The sequence below is a fragment of the Pelobates fuscus genome, chromosome 6 (genome assembly GCF_036172605.1).
Source record: "Pelobates fuscus isolate aPelFus1 chromosome 6, aPelFus1.pri, whole genome shotgun sequence".
Classification (NCBI taxonomy): domain Eukaryota; kingdom Metazoa; phylum Chordata; class Amphibia; order Anura; family Pelobatidae; genus Pelobates; species Pelobates fuscus.
In genome coordinates, this window is record NC_086322.1 from 221413268 (window position 1) to 221439739 (window position 26472).

The 26472-nt window shown below is 38.5% G+C and overlaps 1 protein-coding gene across 6 annotated transcripts in view; it reads right to left on the reverse strand.

The window, feature by feature from the left end:
- MAPK10 (mitogen-activated protein kinase 10) overlaps nt 1–26472 on the reverse strand; it is a 267785-nt gene that overhangs the window by 18251 nt on the left and 223062 nt on the right. For 4 of the 6 annotated variants that reach the window (XM_063458770.1, XM_063458768.1, XM_063458772.1 and 1 more), the window contains exons 9-11: nt 14916–15098; nt 12906–13030; nt 4128–4190 (exon numbers count right to left, since the gene is read on the reverse strand). In XM_063458770.1, coding sequence (XP_063314840.1) covers nt 4128–4190; nt 12906–13030; nt 14916–15098 — 371 coding nt within the window. The remainder of the gene's footprint in view (nt 1–4127; nt 4191–12905; nt 13031–14915; nt 15099–26472) is intronic. The other 2 variants (XM_063458771.1, XM_063458774.1) reach the window with 1 other exon arrangement.

Here is a 26472-nt window from a genome sequence, read left to right on the forward strand (position 1 = left end):
TAAACAGCTCATGTGGAACATAACTCCAATCATCATCACCCAGTGGCTGGTTTAGACTAATATGCATTTTAGTCTATTATAGCTTTATAGAGCAAGTCATTATTTTAATGGATACATGAAATATATATATATATATATATATATATATATATATATGTATATATTCTTGCACTAATACAGCAAAGTATTTTGGTTTTGATTTTATACAAATCTCCCAAAAAAATCATATAGCTCTATTAGACATTTTGGACTGGAGATTTGTCATCAGTGCGTCTCTATGAGAACCATATGACTGGACAAAGACTGAGCAAAAAGGAGAAGGGTCTTCGGGTTTGCAGCTAATAAGAATTTTTATGGCTTACAAAATATTTGTACAAGTGAGTAAATGCATTTATTTTTTGCACTTATATGCACACAAATATTCACGATTTAACACTAAGCTTACCTGGAAAAAACATATTAACATTTACAAAAAAAGATAACCTGTCAGTCAAACATCTATATAAGTCAATTTTTAATTTTGTTCCACAGCAAGCAAAACAATTTACTTTTTGTATTTTAGTCAACTATAAATATGTTCAAATATATAAAAATAAAGAAAGTGTAAAAAAAAAAAAAAATCTGAAAGGAATACCATTGAAAAAACTTTTGATGTGATAATTTTAAAGGATCACTATAGGGTCAGGAACACAAACATATATTCCTGACCATTTAGTGTTAAACCCACCATCTAGCTCCCCTGGCCCCCTCTTGCCTTCCTAAATATAAATCTTACTTGTATTCAAGTCTGCAGCTGCTACTTCTGCCGCTGTCTGCCTTTGAACTGCCTCTGTCTACTGACATCATCAGAAGTGGTGGTCGTAGCCAATCACAATACTTCCCCATAGGATTGGTTGAGACTGTCAAGGAGGCAGATCAGAGGCAGAGCCAACACAAGTCAAACACAGTCCTGGACAATAAGCATCTCCTCACAGAGATGAATTGAATCAATGCATCGCTATGAGGAAGGTTCAGTGTCTGCATGCAGAGGGTGGAGACACTGAATGTCAGTGCTGCAAACTAGGCAGGATTGCCCCAGGAAGCACCTCTAGCAGCCATCTAAGGAGTGGCCAGTGGAGTTATCACTATGCTGTAATGTAAACAATGCATTTTCTTGGAAAAGACAGTGTTTACAGCAAAAAGCCTGAAGGGAATGATTCTACTCACCAGAACAAATTCAATAAGCTGTAGTTGTTCTGGTGACTATAGTGTCCCTTTAAGTGTTTCCTATGAAGGTTCCCCAATATTGCCAACACATAATCGGATAATGTAGAGCTGGAGCCACCATAATGTTGACTGGTTGTTAAACAGAGTATTTCTTACTCTGTCTAATCATTTCTGGTGCAACCTAGTTAGAGGAGATCTGTGATGTGAGAGTAAGAAGGTTTTTGCTACTATATATTTATCTATTATATGAAATGTGTTCGAGTTTTAGGAATTATGTTTATTATTTCTAACTTAGAAAGAGCTATGGGACCCAGTCTTGCCTAAAGGCAGGGCCGGATTAACATAGGGGCTGATGGAACTGCAGCTCCAGGCCCGTGCCCATGGAATAGGCCCATTGTTAAAAAAAAACAAAAAAAACACTATACCACTATAGGCACCCAGACCACTTCAACTCAATGAAGTGGTCTGGGTGCCAGCTCCCCCTAGTTTTAACCCTGCAGCTGAAAACATAGCAGTTTCAGAGAAACTGCTATGTTTACATTGCAGGGTTAATCAAGCCTCTAGTGGCAGTCTCCCTGACAGCCACTAGAGGCCACTTCCATGATTTACACTGAGTAAATCATGACCTCGATTGTAAAATAAGATCCCCATAGGAAAAATAGTTCAAGTAATGTTCAGGATAATTAGAATAGAAAACAAATATCAGTAAAACCTGTAAATACTTTAGGGATAAACCATTTTCCAGTATGCTTTCCTCCATTCTAGTGTAGTTAGTATTAAATAGGTCATCCTAGTCAAAAATGAAGACTAATTTCCATCTGTATAACTCCACATACATTAACACACAAACAAACAAATATGTGTAAATCAACACATGGGAAGACAATGCACGACACATACAAGGAATTATTGGCAAACGTAAAACAATTTAACGAACTTCATAGATTTGTTTTGATCCTTTCAATTTTCTTGAAATGGAGTCAACATTTAAACTTGGAGAACAATTACACTTTTATAATAGCAATAGTTTTTATAATGCAGGTCTGTGTTGCCTGAAACACCTATATATCTCTCTCTATCTATCTCTTTGTAAATGATATAGATGAATCCTTTGGGATTCAGTCTGTGATTCCTGCTTTAACCTACAAAGCTCTCCACAACAGTAGTAAAAATTGCCAATTTCTCTGAAATGCTGACGTCTATCTGATTAAAACATAGGTCTTTAGGAAATGTTATCAAACTACAGATCAACTACACCTTCTATATTTTAAATGCAGCTATCTGCCCATTTAGATGTTAAGACATTGGTATTTAGGTTAGAGAGCAGAATCCGTTACTTATACCTTGCACACTACCTTGCACTTTTACAAGGCTATTATCACTTCTCCGCAGCTATGTTTGTTCTTTCAACATTAATGTTTTTGACCTAATGTAACACAAATTAATAATAATACAATCACACACAGAGAAAACACATCATGCATATGTTTTAAGATTGTAAGCTTTTTGGGCAGGAACCTCTTCATCTACTCTTCCCATATGTCAAACGTGTTTAGTTAGAATGTAATGTATTGTATGTTAATTTACCTATTGTACAGTGCTGCGGAACATGTTGGCGTTATAGACATAATTGTAATTGCAATTATACATTCAGGGTTTATTGTATTTTTAAAGTAATAAGCACAGCATGAGCTGGATTAGAAGAAGTGGTTCTAACGGAAGCGTTCGGCAACGTTCCAAACCAGGAGGACCCAACATGCAAACTAATTCTCCTTCTGATTGTTAGAACCTGGCTGTATTGTTCTGTCAGTGACACTTTTATAAATGGCTTCATTTTATTCCCCTCTCTTTTAGATATTTAATTTATGAAAACAAGCTATTAGAAAATACAAAACAACAGATAAAATGTCCCTCTTTTATTGATCATGGACGATTTAAAAAAATCTGTTCTTTTCTCCTAAAGTACTATAAACATTTCTTGTGAGCATTCAGAGAAATGCTAGCCCTCTTAATCTGCAATTATAGCATATCACTACCTTTGATTATTTTAGAAGTCCCCTGTCAACAGCAGACTTTTAACTTGTTTAACTGTTTTGTATATATAGTTGCATTCTGTAAAAATAACTACACTGAACTGTTTACTTTATACTATGTATCCTTAAAGGGAACAAATAGTCATGAAAATAACAATTGATAGGCTTCCTTCTGTCACTGTGACCATTTTCCGATTCCCCTTTGCTGATAAAAACTAAATATTACTCACCTTGTTTTCAGCTATTGCATCCACCCGCTCTGACTCTGAAGACGTCAGCATGACTTCAGTGATCCCGTCCAATTGAATGCTTCTCATTAAGAAGCATTAGTGAGCAAAGTATGCATGCGTGACGCAACATCACGGTCCACCAATCAAATGCTGTTATCAGCAGAATTTAATTGCAGGGCCGAGTTTGCCTGGAGATGGAAGCGCCACTAGAGGTGTATTTAACCCTTCAAAATAAACATTGCTGCTTCTACAAACACAAATGGCTATGTGTTTTTTAAACAAAATATTTGCCTTATTGTATATTGCAGTACACATTGATTGTACTGACATTTAATACTGGTTTGACATACCCTTTGCCTTACTGTTCTGTAAACAATTTTCTCTGAAATGAGTCCTAGGAGGTTTATTGCATTAAGTCAGTTTTAGAACGTTGATAATCATGTTAACTTGTTCCCATGTTGTATATTTTAGATGCAGTGATTATTTATGTAATAACAGTTCCGAGAGGTGACATCATGGTCACACGTATGTTGGATATAATGCAGAATAATCTTTCATCGTGTCTATGTGCATTGCTACCTCTACATTACAATCAGATTAGCCCGGGACATATTACAAATGCATTTGGTTGTTACATTTACAAACATAGGATATAAACCTTTTCATTATTCTGTGTTTTGACTGGCTGTCCATTCCATCTCTCCCTCATTGGGTCCTGAGGCTGAAAATAGAGGAGAATGGGGATGGAAAGTGAATGAAATCATAAAATGCTCATAACAGATATCTCTGCAGGTTAAAATCAATGTTGCTTTTTTTTTTTTTTTTTATACTTTTATTTTGCATTGTGTTCAAATATCTTTTTACAGAGTTAAAAATAGAAACCGAGGCTGCATATTATAAAGGGACTGAAAGCTAGGGTCAGCATTCAATCTGTTATAGTGACCTTTAGATTGAAAAAAGCTGTCTGCAAAAAACTGTAACAATCAGGGACTTGCTTAGCTTGGAAATCTAAAGTAGATCAGTATATACCAGTAAGCAGTGTGCATGGATTTTCTAGGAGAATAACATTCTAAATGGGAGTTATGCCAGTTACACAGAAAAATACATTTTTATAGTACAGCAGCACTGTAATAATCAATAGTTCTAATCCATTATCATTTAATTGTAATATAGTAACAGAGTGATTCACTATCCCTTCTTGAACAAAGCTAGGCTGATCAGAGTATTAGGTAAAATCTTTACTGTTTATAATTGATTCACTTTCCTGAACTTGGATTTTTTAGAAGAGACATTTGACAGTTGTTAGTGTTATAAAATACATGGATTTTTTTTTCCTGTTTTGTTAGTGTATATGTATATATATATTTAAAGGAGAGGGAGAGAAAAAGAGAGAGAGATGAAATGGTCTTAGTTGTGTATTAGTACTGTGGAATTCTCAAACATTATAACCAAACACATTTTAATTAGATTTATATCACATGCATGGATGTCAATGCATGGCCTGACATACAAAGTAAAACCCTACCATAATCCAATGATGCTATGTGCATGGGCACACACAGCTCTCTGTATAGCTACAGCATCAGGTTAAAGCATTGCACAATCACCAAGTGCATAAATGGCAGTCTGGGAGAAGATGCATTGTGGGTAGATGATGGAGTTAGTACAGATAAATGCTACATAGTATGTGGGCCTAATACTTACCGTTTTTAGTGTATACTCCAATAAAAGTTTCAATTGACCTTACAGAGTTAGGGAAGGTGGAACTGGTGACAGTTCCGCTTTAAAATTCTCTCTTAGCACTGTTTGCCTTTATCCATCCACCCACCCAACATTAACAACACACTTTATGACCTATTTATTATCATACATATTGAGCAAATCTATCTCTCACTCCCACCCTTAACTAATGGAGACATGTAGCCTTTCTGTATCACACTGACTCCCTCAAGGAATGGGCAGAATTGTAGAAAATGATGCCTGTCTCTATGATAAATGACAAATATTGCACTTTACTGCTGCAACTGCTCATGGGAAATCACGTTCTAATGAATGTATTGAATGCAGCATGGACATTGCCAAGTAACACATTTGCAAACTCAAGTCACAGAGAGATCCAGGCATTGCACCTCCGCGTATAAATACATAAATCAGGACTTGTGAAAAGTGGTGGGAGTTTGTGTTTTATGCACAGGAGAGAGGAGAGAATAGATAAAATAAGTGTGATGGTGTGAGATTGGTGAAAATAATCATTTTCCCTTGATTAACTTTAACCTACAAATAGTAGTGCAGATTCATTTTATAATAGTACTTTTCATTAGTTTGGAATCAACTCGAGTTCATAGAAGAAGTTTTAGCATGTTTGCAATGTTTCATATTGAGTTCAGTTTTAGATCTTGAATTAGCACAGCTAAGCACCTGAAACGCAACCTATGAGCAATCAAGCAAATGACGTGATTGGCAAGTTCCAGTATAGTGAGAAGGCATTATCCTTCCTAATGTGAACCATCTGCTGGAAAAAAAAACATGCACAAGATAGATCGCAAGTAGAAAAGAGTTTTCATTAATTAGTATGCTGTTAGCATAACAAAAGAGTCTGCGGCTGCTTGGTCAATTAAAATAAAATGAACATTTACAGTGCCATAAGACAGAATTGTGTTGAGGGATGAATAATAAGCCTCCTGAATACCTAAGCTCTAATTATTCAAAATTTTTATATAATACCGTAAATAATTATCTACTAATCCTTTACAGAGTATAAAAAAATATATCCCAAGCTACATCACTGCTTTGCACATTTATATTTTTACTGCATGTACAAGAAGAAGGGGGAATAACATTTCTATTAGAGCATCCCAATATAATTAGATATTTTTCCAGGGGTTTAAAATGCCAAATGCATTGCTCTTGCATTTCAGTTGTTGCTTTCAATCCTTGTCTCACTGGCCTGATTCATCTAATTTAGTATTGTCTTAAATCACATTAGTCACCACTAGACTTGTACATTGTGAAAACATTAGCTTCATATAGCCACCACTAGACTTGTGCATTGTGAAAACATTTGTCACCAAATGTTCAGACGGACCAAATGGATTCATAAACGCTACGGAATCTGTTGGCGCTATATAAATGGCAATAATAATAGTAATAATTTTTTTTAAAAATTAGCTTAGGTTTTCTCAATCTCCTCTTATATGCGGTTTCATTTTGGATAATTTCATCCATGCAATTGTTTCAGGAAAAACAAAAGAGCACGAATATGAACCAATCAGTGTGCTGAAAAATCTAAATATTATTTATACATTTTATAGCACACTGATGGATGCATTTGTGCACCACTTCGTTCTCTGATCAAGGGGAAATTTCATGATACCTAGTGACCAAACAAGCAGTGTGTATTTGATAATAGATGTGACAACGTATACCGGGATTAATGTTGCTATAGAATATAGATATAGAATGGTCAGGGAAACCAAATATCAGGTAAGCAAAAAGCCAAAGTCACAGGAGTACAGAATGGAAAATAGTTAGACTAGCCGAGATCAATAAACCAGAAATACAGAGAATACACAAGCACTAATGGTAACCAAAAATAGAACCACAACAGGGCAATGATCTTCGCCCTATGGTGCTTTTTTATAGCCTGTGACCCTAGTTCTATAACCATTACCCCAAAACGGGTGTATTTTGGCAGCCCATGACGTAATTTGTGCTGTGTCATGAAAGGGGCGGGGTTACAGTGGCCGGAGTTGGAACCGCTTAGAAGAGGAGTGAGACTGTGGGAAGTGTCCCTCTCCACCATATTGGCATCCCCAGTCTGTTTAACAGCCTGGGCTACAAAAGGTACTGTAACAGAGAAGAAGTTTCAATAGAGGCAAAAAGTGGAGGAAAAATCTATATTTATATATTATATATATTTTTACATATATAATATAAAAATATATAGAGATATACAATTTTAACTGATTCTGCTTCCCCCCTTCCCCTCTATTGGGCGGTGTACAACAATACAGGACAGTGATATGGGTTGGAGAATTGGCAGATCAGCCTTGTAAGAATGAACACTAGGCTGCCTGCCAATCAAACTGGCTGGCTAACCAAGTGCCGGCCATGCAGGGAACACTGTATCAGTTTTGTTTATAAAGGAACCAAATTTTTGTACATGCCTAACATCCACTTACTGCAAATCAATCATTTCTCTAAACTAATTGAAGCTTTTGTTTACATGTTTTCTCCTTCCACTTTTTGTTGTCATTTCATCATCTGTTTCATCACTGTCTGCCAAGTCCATGAGGTGGACAAATTTATTGACAAATGTCTTCCAGATTATAGCACTGAGTACATCTTTCTGGTTTGTGTCTCTCATTATAATAGCTCTCCCATCATTCAACAGGTAACTGGGTTTCCGCAGTCCATTTTATTCTTTTACCTTGCACCCTAAGGGTTCCTCCACAAAACACTTCTAGAAGACTACTAGACATAGGCATCATATTTTAACTCATGTAAGGATGCAAACACTTGCGCTACGCCACTGAGCTTGTGCCTCTACCTCCCCAAGTAGACACCACATCAGTTTTACTCCCTCAGGCATATTTGCCAGCATTTCTGATGCCAAATGGTGTAGCTCTATGTCTTTCATGATGCTGTGAAGCCATGCCCACTTCATGATGTCATCACCATAAACTCCCATCAGTGCTTCCACCCACTCATGTTCTGGGGGAGGAAACACCCCAGGCCTATAAATACTTGAGCGTTACATCTGGTCAGTGTCCTGCTGCGGTTTCCTTTTTGGTTAACTGAGAGTGTATACCTTCATTACTTGATTCCCGGTTTATTGATCCCTGATTGTCTTGACCATTCCAATTTCTGTATTCCTGACTAATGGCTTATTTTTTTTGATTCTGTGAATCTCTATTATCCCTGACATGTGGCTTGTATATTGATATTGGTTATTTTCTGTACTTTGTACACTAAGCCTTCCATTCTGAGGTCCAGTAATACGTATCTGTCTATTTTTCCTTGTTCTGTGTGACTGTTTTGTGTGCTGGGTGACGACCTATCCTGACATCGTCAAAGTTTGTTGAATGAAATGCGTAAATCTGTTTTCCATCTTGCGGTAGTTCAAACTGCTGTGGCACTTATTTTATTGGCTTTGATGCCTGGATACCGAAATAAATGCTTGGATTACATGAAGGTGGACACTCTTCTATTTACTGTTTGCATTACTCGGGACTGACCTTCCTTTGTCCTTGCCGATATCGATTTAAATGAGTACTTTTTCAATATTTTTTTTTTATGTTAAAGGTACACTCCAGACCCCTAAGGCACTTCAGCTTGCTGAAAAGCTTTATGTGTGAAGAGTGTGTACTGTTTAATTTAGCAAAAAGTGCAGATTTCATTAGAAATTTACACTTTTAAAAATTAACCTAATAACACCCCCCTGGCTTTTAAGCAGACAACTGATCCTGTTATTTCCTGGTTTTGCTGGCTTAATACAGCTCAAATCAAGAGGCAGCATTTGCTCAGAGCAACTGCAAAGAGTTTTCATGGAGCTGCATCCGGAAGCCAGTGATTGGACAGCCACAAAAAGCCTAGACTGGGTTAAAATGGGAGGTTTTGCAAAGGCAGCAGACAAGTGTACTGCAGGTTTTGCAAGCTGTTTTTATATGTACCAGCAATGAAGAAATGCATAATTAAATGCATGCAAGTTTTCATTTGGGATATATCTACTAAACAGTGAGTTTTTATTAAGTTTGTATTTGAACAGTGGAGTGTGCCTTTAAAGGTGACTTTTGATGAAGGCTGTGTTAGAGGTGTTATATGGTTCAACCGCTTCTCCTTTTGTATACATTGTTATTCTTCTTGTGTTCCTAAACCCTATTCCTCCTAGATTGCAAGTTCAGATTATAAATTACTGCTAATGAAGGAGTTATGAATCTTGCAAGAAAACACTAATATTATATTTCCTTTTACAGCTTTTTCTCCAAAGGTACCACGTCGCACAATATTACCCAAAATGTCAGCTGATTAATTGGTCTTGTTGCTACTAATCTGACTTCACTGCTTAATAAAGCTTGCTTTATGAAGATTAAAGGCTGTGTGTGTACCCTGCGATCCAAAGACTAAAGCTAACCAACTGAGCTAATTCACAAGTGGCCACGCAAAAGTACAGCTGTCACATGCTCAGGGCATATCAAAAAAGGGATTATTAAAAAAAAAAAGGCTCATTGATTAATAACCAGAGAAAAAATGGCGATGCATGTACTAAAGAAACCTTATTTTATACACATTGGTTTGTATTAAAGACAACAAAATAATTTCCCCCATCATTGTCCCGAATTTCTGAGTTTAATGGGACACTAAAGTCATCCAGACCACTACATCTCTAGAGGTGCTGCCCATGTAAGAACCAAGTCAGACTTGCTTCGTATTTAAATACTGCTCATAGAGAGCATTTAATTGGCAGTGATTTGCCACTCATGCGCTCTAGCCTCCAAATGATTTTCTCTGGAGAAGCACTGGATTGGTGGAGATCATCAGTAACATAAATCAGAAATAGTAGCAAGTGTGCCTATAAGCACACTTGTTACTTTTCCTGATTTCTGTTACTGAGCTGGCTATGAATATTAACTTTGATTCTACTCTCTCTGTCAAAGGTGCCCTCTGAAAACACACACAGTCACCTCCTACACAAGAAACAGCCTGGCCCTAAACACAACACACACATCAAAAACACTTGCAGACCCCTCATATACACGAAACACTACAAGCATCTCTCCCACACATACGCTCCCAGGCACATACACATATACACAACAGATACATTTTGTAAGAAAAAGAAGGCAGCTAGATAAACCCTGTCAATCCCCAATTGTGACTATGTCTGTGTGTCTATGCATGTGCGTGTATGTGTGCGTGCATCAGGTGCTCTGAGCAAATGTATGTGCATGTATCATAATTGTGTATGTATAACTTTGTAACTGTGTTTGTTTTTCCATGTCTGCAATGTGAGGGTGATATGGCATAGGAAATATCATATATATATTTTAAAAAAATTGATTTTCTAAATGTTCTAACCCCTCCTGGGTGGTATGTTTATTCCTCATTATCAGGTCCTCTAACAGAGGCCTGGGAGTCTGAGGGTTCTGCGCAGTATCGTGGCTGTTTCTAGAACAGCACTCTTCTGGACAGTGATCTAAGATGTCCCACCTGGAATCTGTTGAGGCCACTCCCCCAACTTGGGAGCCACAGCCCCGAGTGCTCCTTTCACAACCGGGACTACTACTGCCTTCACTTTCCACATCCTTTCTAGCTCTTCTTTCAGTCCTTGGTATTTGTCCACCTTCTCATGTTCCTTCTTCCTGATGTTATAGTCACTGGGTATTGCCACATCCACCACGACTGCAATCTTCCACTCCTTGTCTACCACCACGATGCCGGGTTGGTTGACCAGTACTTACTTGTCTGTTTGGATCTTGAACTCCCACAGAATCAACACTGCTTGGCTCTTGTTCTTACCATTGAGCTGGGACTTCAGGAGCTGTCTGACTCTTTAGAGATACTTGGATGTTGCTATCCTCCTTGCCTCTTCCTCATGGTTGCCATGCGTTTGTGTTACCCCCCAGGTACTTGTAGCTGTTTGGAACTTGAACTCCTTCTGCCCTGATCTTCTTCCCTCTTTTTGCTATAATCTGCCCGCACATTCCGATGTCCTTGCTGTATATCCTAGTTAGGTCGATCAGTGAGTCAATGTTCCGCTCATATAGATTGATGTACTCCATGCAGAGGAGGTGGCCGATGGTAGCTCCACTTTTGAACATGTATCCTTAACCACTCTTCATGATGATCTGGCTAAGGGGGTTAAGACCTATGCAGAACAGCATTGGAGATAGTGCATCACCTTGGTAAATGCCACATTTGATGTTCACTTGTGTTTTTGTCCTAGAATTGGGTTCTAGAGTTGTTCTCTACTTGTCCATAGATTTCTTGATAAAGGCTCTTATTGTCTTGTTGACCTTGTAGAGAGCCAAGCATTCCAGTATCCATGTGTGTGGTATTGTGTCATAGGCTTTTTTGTAGTCAATCCAGGCCGTACACAGATTGGTCTGCCTGGTCTTAGAATCCCTTGTAACGACTTGGTCAACCAGTAGTTGGTGTTTTGATCCTCTGGTGTTGTTTCCAATCTCCTTGTATACAAGTATTGTTCCATTATTGACTCATATGCCTTTGGAACTTGGAGGCTACGATGCCTAAAAGGAGTTTCCATGTTGTGGGGAGTCAGGTTATTGGTCTTGTGAGGGTCCTTCATGACCTGTACTGTTCTGCCTCGAGTTAGTCAGGCCTGTTGCTAGTAGCTGGTTCATTTGTGCAATGCTGTTAGTTACTTTACCCAGTAGGTGTGGATCATGTTAGGTCCTGGTGCTGATAAGCTCGTCATGTGTGCTACTCGTTGCTGGATATCTTTGACAGTGATGGTGACCGGTTCCTGTTCTGGCAGCATGCAGTGGTCTGCTTTCAGGTTTAGTAGCCACTGGGCCTTGGTGTTATGAGATGCTTCTTTCTCTCAGACATTCTTCTAGTACTGTACAGTCTCAGCTCTGGGTGGGTCTTGGGAGGAGATGTAGTGGTTACCCTGTACATGTGCATACACCTTGTATGGTTCTTTGGTAAAGAGGGCTTTGATTCTCTCAGCCTCTGCTTCTCTGGTGTATGTGCTCAGTCTGGCTGTCAGTGCTGTCAGACTTTGCTTAGCTGTTTCCTCTATATCCCCTATAAACCCCTATACACACTCAACACCCCTAAACACACACACTACACACCCTATACACACAGTGCCACACCTCTATGTTGCCAGCAGTGTAACTCAACCTGTTCTAGGCTGGCTAAGGTCAATTCTGTGCAAAAGGTTTTACACAGCCATTCATTGGTTGAGAGCAGTCAGCAAGTAGTTGCCACTGTTCATGGGAAAAAAAGGAATCTGAAAAAGTTGCTGGTAGCCAAAGTAATATATAATATCTAAACCTGAGCTGTTTAGTTCGCAGCATTCTACTGTGCATGGAAGGCAATGCAATGTACCAGATGCCCACCATGCCCGAAGGAAGTTATTGTAATTAAGCATTGTCCTTTATATAGTTTTATTTTTTATTGAAAAACATCTTCAAAGTGCTATATGGTGGTGCAAAGAACAAAATTTAAGCATGATCCACTAAAATGTATTTTTGAAAGAAGGTTTGTAGAGTGCATAGCCAATATATTAAAATCCCTACATTCATGTCTCGTTCAGTTCTACTGTATATGTACTGTGCACAACAGTGATCAAAACATGATACACCCATCCTGTGTGCCTTCATGATGCTTTTCATGCGTGTGCTGTGAAGTTGCAAGTTAATGATCTATTGTGGAATATTGAGTTTTACATGATATTATAAAGTCTTACCGCTTCAACCTCAGCCGGGTCATACCAGACGTTTATATAGGGATGCTGAAGAGCTTCATCCACTGATATTCTTTTGGCTGGATCAATGACAAGCATCTTCGATAAAAGATCTCTAGCTTGACTGGCTAAAACAATGAAAAATTGGAAAAACAATTAATCAAAAGATGAATAACATCAACATCAACACCTTTTCTATAGGAAATGTGTTAATATATTTAGAGTTTGCAGTTAAGTAAATGCACAAATGTAATCCCTTAAAGGACCACTCTAGGCACCCAGACCACTTCAGCTTAATGAGGTGGTCTGGTTGCCAGGTCCCTCTAGGATTAACCCTTTTATTTTATAAACATGTTTTGTTTATGATAGGGTTAATCCAGCCTCCAAATCCTCTAGTGGCTGTCTCACTGACAGCCGCTAGAGGCGCTTGCGTGATTCTCACTGTGAAAATCACAGTGAGAGCACGCAAGCGTCCATAGGAAAACATTATAAATGCTTTCCTATGAGACCGGCTGAATGCGCGCGCAGCTCTTGCCGTGCATGCGCATTCAGCCGAAAGGGAGGATTGGAGGCGGAGAGGAGGAGGAGAGCTCCCCGCCCAGCGCTGGAATAAAGGTAAGATTTAACCCTTTTTCTCTCCCCAGAGCCCGGCGGGAGTGGGACCCTGAGGGTGGGGCACCCTCAGGGCACTATAGTGCCAGGAAAACGAGTATGTTTTCCTGGCACTATAGTGGTCCTTTAAATACCATGGTTTTGATACATGCCTTTATAATAAACACCAGGATATATTTAATATCCTGTTTTCCTTCCTTCACAAATTTAATATTCTGCCTTTTATCGTTTTAGGACGTATTTTATTTTATATTTTATTTAATCAGTAATCAGTAATCAGTGATATACAGGCAGGAATATAGTAATATAGGAAAGGAAAGTTCAGATTCAGTTTAGAACATAAATAATGCGTACATGTATTTAATTTTGATTTGTCAGATATTACATTACTGATATAATAATGGACACTGTGGGACTGTAGCCAATTGATTGTTCTGCAAATGTGCAAGATTTAATGAAGCTAGCACAGTTGTTTAAATAGAACTTGTTAATAGTATATATTGACCATATAGTCCTGTTACTTTCCGAGTTAAATCCTTAATTGATTCCAGATAAGCAATATTTACTACAGTAAATATATCAACATATTAGGTTACTCACCAGCCATGTTTCTCAAGATAATTTTCCATTTACAGGTATATATATTAAAGCAGTATATTAAATCATACCCCTATAATATCAGTTCCGACAGGCTTCCATTTAGGTTTTAAATTATTTTGTTGATACAGCTTTAGCCACTTCTCTCCCCTGGCTGTGACTCACGCAGATTCCAATAGAATAAGTTAAATTTTTACAGCACACTGTGTTTACTAAAGAAGTTCTCATCTCCTGCTCTGTTAATTAAACTTCAATCACCCACAGGAGGCTGCTGTAAGCTCTAGCAGGCAATTAACAGATTAAGAAATAATACATATTGAATTAAACACACAATGCAATGAAGCATGTTAAAAAAAAACAAAGGTCTATTTTACAAGAAGTGTTTAGGAAAGCTGTGTGAATCACAGCCAGGGAAGGTGTGGCTAGGGCTGCATAAACAAAGTGAGAACTGAGCAGTGAGACTACAGGTGCATGCACTATATATGAAAAACACTTGGTGATTGGATAATCCCTTTACAATCTCTACATCCATATATACACATGAACTCAGTAAAGTTATTACTGAATCTAAACACATATTCATATATTAAAAACACTATATGAGGTTCTAAGCACCACATATATGTTGCTATTTCTGTCATTGTTTTTTCTGGATGTCAGTTTGACCTAGACCTAACAATAAAACTTCATGGGCACAAGGATGCTTTAACACATTCAAACCAGTAAGTTATTTAATAATATCATATGATGAAGAAATGCCCCTTTTCCTTTCATGTTAATATTAGAAATATTTTAAAACTTTACCTTTGAGTTTATTATGCTCAGAATCTGCTGGGAATAAAGAATCGGGAAAAAGCTTGGGGAAAGTGAGGCCGGCGTATTTAGGTCTGTTCTCCACATAGTTTCGAACTGTAGGTTGAAGCTTCTTCATGAATTCTGGACAAGGTGTTCCAAGCTGCTCTATAACCTTATTCCATTGGTCAATATCTGATTTTCAAACGTTATTAAGGAAACACTAAAAAACTCCACCTCACCTTCATTTTGTGTGTATGTGTGCATGGTTTACATAGGTATGCAAAACGCATTTCATTAATGTATGATGCATATAGAAAGTGACAAGTGAATATTTATTTTATACTCTGTTACAAATCTTATTTTATAACCATCAAACAACCTAAAACAGAGCTGAAAAAAAAAAAAAAAAATAATATATATATATATATATATATATATATATATAACACTGTAACACCACATTTTCTAGTTATATCAGGTATTTACAAAGATTAAACCAAATTGTGATATCTTTCCTATAGTTTGCTATACAAACTGGCACAAAATTGCAGAGCAGGTACACACTTGAATTAGGATGTGTCTGTAGAGTGGAATAAGTAAAAATCTACACCTTTAAGTGGAGCACTACAAATGATGTGCAAAATGGGGTAAACGTACCCCACGTAACCTTGTTACAATCTTGGCTTGACGTACATATAAAAGATATAATTTAGTGCAGATGGTATGTACTAGGATAGGATAAAATAAATGGTGGTGAAGTAAAACACTGAGATTTAAAGGAGCCTTTATGTAAATACTGGCTCCGTAATCGGGCGATTTTAGGGCAGCATCACACTTCCAATGGTATATCTCAAGGAAAAAGCAAAGGAGGGAAGGGAACCAATGTCTAGTCTGTTAATAAAATCAAGTTAAAAGGTACAATTAGTTGTTTTTTTTTAAATTGCACAAATAAATTTGATTATTTTTAAAAGTCTTCCGAATCTCCATAGGTGAGAAAAAAATTGGCACAACACCATTACACCTCAGAGCCAGGATTGTAAGGCTCTGAATAAGGTGAGCATTATACTCATTGCACCTTTTAACTTAATTTTATTAACAGACTGCACATTGGTTCCCTTCTCTTCTTTGCTTTTTACTTGAGAACCACCTTGCAACGGAGGTGTGATGCTGCCCTAAAAGCATAAAAGCCCGATTACGGAGCCAGTCTGCAATTTTGTTCTTGAAGACAAGATTGTAACAAGGCTACCCCATTTTGCACATAATTTGTTGTGCTTTTCACTTATTCCAATCTATAGATTTGGGATTTTGGGTGTGGATGAGAGGGTATTCCACACAAGTGTATAGAGCTGCTGTTGTTTATTTGTTCTAGAACTTTGTTGTACACACATACCTTCTGAAAGGTTTGTATTCATAGGATGTGTCTGTACACAGCAGGCAATACAAAATACCTTACACATGACATGATCTAAAAAGATAACAATGTATTTCCTATTTATACTTTTTTTATTCTACAAGCATAGAAGAAACATGTTCAACCTTGACAATGCTAGCTACAGTACTCAAAGAACTAAATACCAACGTAGCAATCGACAGAAAGTTTGTGTATAAAAAAGTGACAAACACAGCAGTTGAAGGTGTTGGAACATAAGCATCAAAGACAGTCATAGAAACATAAAAAAAGATTTGTTTTACAATTATTAACTTTATTTGTAAATTATAGTATACTATAAATTAGAAATGTTACTGCTGGACCAAACACATGATTGGCTAATTAATCTTACAATGTCCAGCTCAATAGGAAATAAAATGAGAGGTTAACAACAACAAAAAACGGCTGATTTCACAAGGTTTCATTTCATCACAGTTTAAAAGTTACAGAGAGCCAAGTTGATTGACGCTGCCAATAGGGGACAAGTTTAGAATTAGCGTGTTATATTATATGTGCAATTCAGTTCATGTGCACTTTTCTTTAAGTAGTTCAGAACAGACATTTCAGGTACGCAGTGAACTGTTTAATTATCAGAACAGCTTGTTTTTCAATTACTTTTCATGTCCTTTAAGATGTTGAATTTGCTAAATGTCAACTGGTCCTGTTAATGTGTCAATAATTCTTCTTTGGAAAGACGTGAGTACTTGACATGATGTATAGGTCCCTTTTTAATCTATAACACCTATACCCCCAATTCACTTAATTGCCACTATTCCCTAAATAAACAATAGCAATTATAGCCCCTCAACACACACTACAGCCCATATCAACCCCAAAGCACATAACACAACCTTATGCCCCAAGACACATACCTTACAACCCAACTTTCCCCACACACAAAACAGCCCCAATCCTGCAGCACTACAGCCTCAATTCTACCCAAAACATACCCTACAGCACCTATGTCCCTTCACAACCAACAATCTGTATCTCCCCACAAATCCAAAAGTCCCCAACCCTCCAAACGTACCCTACAAAATGAGTCTTGTTACAGTGCATAAGTTCGTAGCGCCTAGACTGCTGTCATGCTGGTGAAACGCAAGCTGTGTGTGCTGTACATTGAAGAATGGATTTTAAAGACATACATGGGGAATTATAAACGAAGATAAGAAATACTAATCGTCTGCATTTAAAATGTATCAACATAAAAACTGTAATGGTGATTGGATTGAAAGTTTCCATCCATATTTTGTAACGTTTAACTTACAAGTATTAAGCTGATGTATAATTGATTTGAAATATTGTCCCCAGAAACACGCAACACCAGAAGTAGCCTCCCCTCACACATAAAAAGCCATAAGCAACCACACGTCTGCCCCCACACAAACCCACAAGTAAAACCCCACTAACATGAAACTCCACAAGCAGCCTCTCCACCCACATGCAAACGCAAAAGCATTCTCAACACACACACACCCACCCACCCACAATCAGCCTACCCACAACACATGTAACCCCACAATCAGCCAGCACATACCACCCTCTCCTAGCCATTACTCACTTATAGCCCAATCACTCACCTGGTCACATTCACCATCCAATCATATCCCAAACTAGTCAACTTTTTTCATCCAATCACATACAGTGTATCACATATGCATATATGTATATATGAAGGGGGACGGTGCACTGAGGAACAATGGGGCAGCAAGGAAGTTAATATGTCTCTGCATTAATCTTTCCAAAATATGGTCATAAGTACTTAAGAGCATTTAAATTATGCCTATTTCGCTTTTAGTATTTCCTGCAGATCAAACACAACGAGGGCTTATTTTAAAATAAAATGTCCAGCTAGAACAAAAATTAAAGATCCCTTGAGAAAGTTTTAAGTCCATAGTTTCTGTATTTTTATATTAATGTTATTATGGCTATTTATATTTTCAACACATTCCACAATTTAGTATGGAAATAGGTCAATGCACATCAATACAACACTATTTTCTTCCAATAACATATGTTGGATATTAAGTATATTCGTTAAGTTCTTAAAGGCCATTAATATAAACAGACAATTCATCTTCCCAGTTGGGAATAACATTTCACGAATCAGAAAGGTTAGTTTGATGGATGAACATTTTGATGAAGCCAAGTATTGAAAATCTTCAAGAATTTTCATCCCATTGTATTTCTTGAAAAACCCTTCTGCTTTTTTGCATACATGAAATTTGAATTCTAAATGTACCAAAATTGCCACAACTTTTAGATAAGCCAGGGGTAATTCAGAAACGCTAGTTTGGCAGATTATCCCTAAACTGAACTTCTAAACAGTATCTCAGCTAAACTCAACAGATACACGAGAAAGCTTAGATGATCAGTGAACAGGAGAATTCACAGAACACTTTACATTTCAATACTCATTTTTACTAGCAAGCATCTAAGATAGAATTGTACTACCTTGACTTTAAGTGAGGCCAAATTTGGATTTGTGGGAAGAGACACAAAATAACTGTGATATTATTAAAATTACTTAAATTGCCATAATCAATGTATATTGTTAGTCTGCATTCTACATATATAGATAGGTCAAGTGAACAATCGAGTTCATTAACAATTGGGATTTTGGCAGATTAAGCAATATTCATTAGTAGATTGAGTAATATCAATTAACAACCAAATGAAAATCAACAACAGCAAAATCTTACTAAGTTGCAGAAAACAAAATTAACATTTTAAATTATAGAAACTTGGACTGTCAACTGTCTTTAATGCAATAATAGAAATTAACTATCTTTAATAGATTTTAAACGTAATTTTCATTTTAAAAGATCAGTTTAAAAAAAAAAAAAACAACAGTTTGCTACTTTAGTGCTACCAACAAAGAACCCTATACAGACAAAGCTCCTTCTCGGGAACTGGAAGACAAGAGACCAATCTCAGTTCCCGGGGCTATTGAAAAATTCTCACATTAGAATTCGTGTTTGACATTACATTTATGTTGAATTGGGCCTTAATGTGATGCTTTTTGTTGCTCCTGCAGGAAATTATTGATGGATTACTGACACTTGGTCTTGCTGTAGCCTTGAAAAAGGCAATTAAAATAGTTGATCTATGACCCATTTTTTTTTTTAATAAGTTAATTATTATACATATTATAATAATAATAATGTGTTTGCCCGTGCAAATTATGGAATTTGTAAAATTCTTTTACAAACTATATTATTTATTCAAGTAGTTTGATAGCATTACAGTCTATAAAATTTGAAAGAGGGGTGACTCTCGGTGCATTGGTATGAAATGTAATAGTAATAATCCCAGCAAAATTAGGTTTTATTGGTGTACGAGATATATGACTGTGTCTAAAAACAACCATTATAATATTAAATCATCATTACTGGTGACAGTTTGGTAACTATAAATCTGACACAGCTACAACACTCCAGTTGATTGGCTTTGCACTGAATCAAAGTTTAATTCAGGTTTTTAGTGGAGGCACATGGGAGATCAATGAATTCAAGGGAAAAACTGTGACGCTTTTCTGTTAACTGATGGGTTACATCACTTCATTGGGATCCTCATGCTATGTCAATACACTCTATCTTGAAAAAGTATACTACCCCATTTTATCAATGGTAGAGTGCACATACTTTAGATGTGAGAAGCATATATTACTTAAAGACACACTATAGGCACTAACACAGATTATGCATTTTTTTTAGTTTGGAATAAACAGCTCTCCCCATTCTAAAAAATTGCCTTTTTGATTATTTCTAAGTAGTAAGGTATGTGATTACACAGTTTCATAAGGCTTTCATTTCGGAGAAGCATTTTTTTCCCAATAACACAATTGTATGTCACCAGGAAGCAGAGCAAGTATTGCAATTGTATATAGCCGATAGTTAACCTAAACATCCCAGAAATCTCTGCAGTCAGTTTATCACTGTGCACGTAAACAGTAAGTGTGCAGATTTATAGATGAGAGCTATTGACGGTCACATTTGTAATCTCTGCAAAAAAGGTTTAATAACTAGTTCATGATGTAAACTATATCCCTTAAAATGTGAGTTACCAACTCATTTCAGATGCTAACTAATTCGGATGCCACATACCTGAATGCGATGTAGCTGACTGGTCAAGATCCATACTGGTGGGTAGATAGCCAAATGCAAATGATGCCATGTATTTAGAGTTCTTGCAAATACAGCAACGTCAAATCTTTGTAATGTTTTCAAATTTTGGATAAGTTGTTTTTGCGTATGCTTTTAAAAAAAATGCATTCTCTATATCAGGGGAGCTATCTTCGGCACTCCAGATGTTTTAGACTACATCTGCCATAATGCGCTTACACCTATAATGCTGGCAATGCATCATGGGAGGTGTAGACCAAGACCACAACTCTGGAGTAACGTAGGTTGCCTACCTATTATCTATATAATGTATTAAAATTGGGTCTTTTTAACCAATAAGCAATAGGTATGTATTTTGCAAGGGTCGATAGAATGTCCCATATATTCAAATCCACAATGGTCTAGTTCAGGGGTAGGCAAACTTTTAGTAGTACTGTGCCAAAACTAAATCTTGGTCCTATTTTTTAAATTAAGGTGCATATGTTGTAATATTCTGCTTGTGTTGTTTATTGGTGCTGCAGTTGATTTGTAGCATTGTATTTGTGCGTATGTAGGCTGTTATATTGTACGGTATTTGTTCATGAGTAGTTTGTGGTAATGTGTAAGATACCTATGAATGTGGGCTGTGTACAGCGGCTGCTCGTGGAATTGTGTATGTGGATGATATGTAACATTGTGTGTTTGGTGGTGAGTATGTGTGTGAAGCTGCCTATAGTATTGCTTGTGAGGTGCTGTGTGGGTATGTGGATTGGCATTGGTGTTGTGCTTGTGGAGCCTGTGTGTGTGCTTGTATGTGCGCTATTTGATTATTTGTATGAGGGGGAGGCTGCTTCTGTAGCCTTATAGCAGTGTGGATGGCTACTCTTCTCCAGTACAGATTCCCATTCAAAAGTGTGGGTAGGAAGTGATCTGAGATGGTGCAATGTGTAAATTGAGGATTGTCCCTCACCACCTGCAATCTCAGCTCGGTTTAAACTAGCAGATATCTGAAGTTCCACTGGGACTCCTGATAGGCACTGAGTGCCGTGGAAAAGCACCTTGATTGCCATGCATGGCCCAAGTGCCATAGGTTGCTAACCCCTGATCCAGTTGGACCCGAAACAGATGGTTTTAAAAGGCAGCAAACAGACAAGGACTGACTTGTCTTCAATTACTCTCAACTTTTAAAATTTGCAGAGCAATGCAAAATACACACACACACACAAATATATATATATATATATATATATATATATATATATATAGAGAGAGAGAGAGAGAGAGAGAGTATTTATTAAATTATATTTTTGTTAAATACATTGGCAAACTCATTACTCACTGCATTGTACTGAATCACAAGTAATGTCCGTATTACGTAGTACCACATATATTAGTTTCCCTGTTAGCAATCCCCATCTCTTCTCTCTCCCTCACCGCAGCGGCCATTGATTTGATTAAAAAGTCTAATGTATGTTTTATCAGGTTTTGTGGTTACTAGGAGTGAGATGCTGTCAGCAAAAACACTTTGCTATTATTTAATATTCTGAAATGATTTATTTACTGCTTCTGGTATTATGCCAACAGCAACTTCATAACGGGGTACAGGAAGCCTTACTAAAAGGGAAAATGTCTTGCATGTCCTACGTTATTGCATACGTTGAAATGGATGTGCGGTTAATTTGCATGGACTGACATCTAGGCATATGCTAAAGCTTTACTCTGAGTATCATAACTAATACAGCCTTCTGTAGTGTGTATAATGTCAGGAATACCCAGGAGCCCTTTCCAAGCCTCCCTCAATGCTGCCATGCTGCATCTGGCTTCAACAGCACTGCAAGCATTGGATAGCGATCTTGCCAGTCATCCGTTCACTGAAAAAGTCAGCCAATGACTAAAACTCTGTGCCAAGAATATGCACATAATGGACATCAGTCAGTCTGATACTCTCATTCTGTGTTGGTCAATGATGCTTCCTGAGGTGGACTTACTCCTCTAAGAGTTAGCCTCAATATATTAGAATGTTTTATTCTGAAATGCTGTAAATACAGGGTCACTGCTTCTATAGCTTTATCCATTTGTAGCTCTCATTCTGACATTGTATATTTCAATGAGACAATCTGTTTGTAAGATTGTATCAGTTTTTTTGTGGCAAATCAAGAGGGAATCAAGAGGGAAACCGTAACAGATACCATTCTATACTTCTACATCGCCATGCAGAAATGACCCTACAAAGACACAAATCTTTCCATTAGTACATGTTTTAAAACCCATTTAGGCACACAAATAACCTGTGCTACAGACGTGCACTTAAGAACTTGTCCAATTCAGGGGGTCAAGTCCTGGTGAATCAAGTGGGAACTCACCCGAGTTCCACCCTCCCCCCCCCCAAAACAAAACAAAAACACTTGTAGGCATATATAAACGTGTTCACATACACACACACACACACACACACACACACATACACTCACAGACACACACATATACACACACACATATACACAAATTATTCATATATTTTTTTTTATTTAAAAATGTCCACCCAGCTTCCCTACCTGGAGAGCTGGCATGGGCTTGTCCCTTGCTCCCTCTCGCCGCGCGGGCTTTCTACTGATGCAGGGAGCCGGAATATGACATCATATTCCGGCTTCCTGCATCAGCAAACAGGGCGCGGCGAGAGGGAGCAGAGCTCCCTTGCCGCGTCTGACAGGGAGACAGGTGCCCGCCGGGTGGGTCCATCAGGTGGCCATCAAGCCACCTCTTGGCCCCCCCCATGACAGGGAGAACACGGGGGGCATTTGGGGGCGGCATATTTTGCTGCCCCCTGAGTGCCTGCAGGACCACAAACGGGAACGGCATTCCTGCTCTAAAAAAAAGTGCAGGAACACTGTTCCCACACATTCCTGCAGGACTCGAACCCTGGTCCTATTACACTAGATTACAGGAAATAATGTGTATTTTCAACAAATACAGAAATTTATTTTTCTTCAGAACAACCTGATATAATTTTAAATTAATTTAAGGAACCAAATTACTCAAGGCACTTCAGTGATTTGGTCCAAGTACTCCTAATATTATAATCACTACAGCAGGCTGTAGTGGTTATGATGGTTGGAGTACCTTTTTAATAACTGTTTTGTGCCCTTTAACACAAATTAAAAGAAAACTCCAAGCATCAATCTGCTGGGCGTAGCTCCCCATCACCTTGGTAGCCTTCAGAACAGTCTGACTAGTTACAACCGGGGGGAGTTGGGGCGACTTTAACCCTTTAACAACGTTAGGGCGTGCTATGCTTTCCTACAAAAGGAGGGCGTTTAGTACGGCATAACAAGCTTTAACTATTGTGCCCTCCCTAGAGCAAGGATACTTACCATCCTCGCGATCTATTAGGGGGTACTGCCCGAAAACTGAGGCAGTCAATCTGCAGAAAATCTTGCCAATCCACTTCATGTGATCACGATGACATCACGAGATTGTCTGATCGGCCAGATTACAAGATTGCCTGCATGGGGATTGCCTGGGTTTTCAGTCAGATATGCCAACATAGAATTAATAAAACAACATAATTATGTACAAGTAATATATATAATTATATACATATTAATATCAAACTTAGAATGATATACATATTTACATAAAAATACACTTAGAATATATATATATATATATATATATATATATATATATATATATATTTATGTATTGTTTTTACATAATTCTGTGATTTCATTAATTATATATTGAGGGACCTTACAGACAACCCAGGCAGAAAGTCCAGAGAATTTCATTTGCAAGCCCTATATCTGACTCTGTAACTTTTCAAAGCACCATAAAACCTGTACATGAGGGGTACTGTTGTACTCGTGAGACATTGCTCAACACAAATATGAGTGTTTTAGAGCAATAAAATGTATCACAACAATATCATCATGAAAGGGCAGTTTTTTGTGTGAAAAACAGCCAGGGTTTGTGACTAAGTGGCTACTAAAAAAGACCGGACATTTTGAATACCCTGGGTTGTCTACTTTTGCAAATTGTATGCCATGATGGGGGTAATTTTCAATCCTGGGCTGCCATACTGTCTTAAAGACAATGTAGGCCCAGCAAACCAATCTGACAAATTTCAATGTGTATATATTGGTTTGCCCTATATTTGGTTTGCCCTATATTTGACCTTGTGACTTTACAAAACACCATAAACCTGTGGTGGTACTGCTGTACTCGTCAGACATCGCTGAAGACAAATATGTGTATTTTATTGCAGTAAATGCTAACAGTATTATGACATTCACAAAATTACATGCAGAACTTATATATACATTGTTATAGGAATTGGGAGCTATTGATTGCCTTCAGGTAAGAAAGCACCCAAAGACCTACTGGGACCATAACAACTTTATTAAGATTAAGTTGCTATGGTGCCCGGAGTGTTCCTTTAACCCCTTAAGGACACATGACATGTGTGACATGTCATAATTCCCTTTTATTCCAGAAGTTTGGTCCTTAAGGGGTTAAAGGGTTACTCCAACATTCAAGACCACTTCTGCTTTTTCAAGTGGTCATGGAGGAAGGAAACTGGCTGTGTAGATTTTCAGCGTGAAACACTACACACCCAGTGTTATTTGCACATGTGTGCTAGGAGCTAGTTAAACCACATGAATCTGTTCTGTACTGCCAAATGTCAATTTTGCATATTTTAGGTCTGTAGTTAGCACGCACTGCACACTGGCAACAGATCTCCTGCCTCCCTTAGTTCAGTTTTGTTTTTTAAAGCTACCTTCACATGCTCTCTAAACGACCCAATCACAGGTTATTCTGAGAGAAGCCTTTGATTGGACCACACGTCCGCAGGCCTGGATGTGAAAAGCAGTACTAGGATCTTCGTCCGGCGCCTGATTTCTTGTCAGTAAAACTGTATTTTATTACATTATTCTTATTTTTACTGTTTGGAAAGGGGCGACTTAAGGAACAATGAGCAATAGTGCATTACTTACAAAAAAAAAAAAATAGGTAAGCCCTTTAACTGTCTTTCATGCGAATAAAAGTTAACCTGCCCATTGCAGCAGACAAATATCAATTATTTAGATAGAAAGTAATTTTTCTACCATTATGCCATAAAAACAGGGCTCGGGTCCTGCAGGAACGCGTGGGAACGGCGTTCCTACACTTTTTCCACAGCAGGAACGCCGTTCCCATTACTAGTCCTGCAGGACCCAGGGCTGGCACAAGCGGCCGCCAGGGGGAGCACAAATCGGCCGCCAGGGGGGAGCACAAATCCGAATCCCCTGCCTGTGGCTGGGGACTCTGATTTTTAAACTCACCTCTCTCCCTGCAGCCAGTGGAGTCGGCCGGCTTCTCCTGATGATGTCAGGAGGAGGGGGCGTGAATTTCACTGCTCTTCTCACAGGACCTGTCCCTTTGCTCAGCCCTGTCCCTTTGCTCAGCCCTGCCCCCCTTCCTCAGCCCATGTCCCCTTACTCAGCCCATGTCCCCTTACTCAGCCCATGTCCCCTTACTCAGCCCATGTCCCCTTACTCAGCCCATGTCCCCCTCCTTAGTCCTTGTCCCCCTTCTCAGCCCCTGTTCCCCTCCTCAGTCCCTGCCCCCTCCTCAGCCCTGCCCCCTTACTCAGCCCCTGTTCCCCATCCTCAGTCCCTGTCCCCCTCCTCAGCTGTGTCCCCCTCCTCAGTCCCTCTCCCCCTCCTCAGCCCCTGTTCCCCATCCTCAGTCCCTGTCCCCCTCCTCAGCTGTGTCCCCCTCCTCAGTCCCTCTCCCCCTCTTCAGTCCCTGTCCCCTTAATAAGCCCATCTCACCCTCCTCAGTCCCTGTCCCCCTCCTCAGCCCTTGTCCCCCTCTTCAGTCCCTGTCCCTTTACTCAGCCCCTCCTCAGTCTCTGTCCCCTTCCCCAGGCCCTATCCCTTTCCTCAGTCCGTGTCCCCCTCCTCAGCCCCTGTCCCCTTCCTTAGTCCCTGTCCCCCTCCTCAGTCCCTGTTCCCCTCCTCAGACCCTATCACCCTCCTAAGCCTCTGTCCCC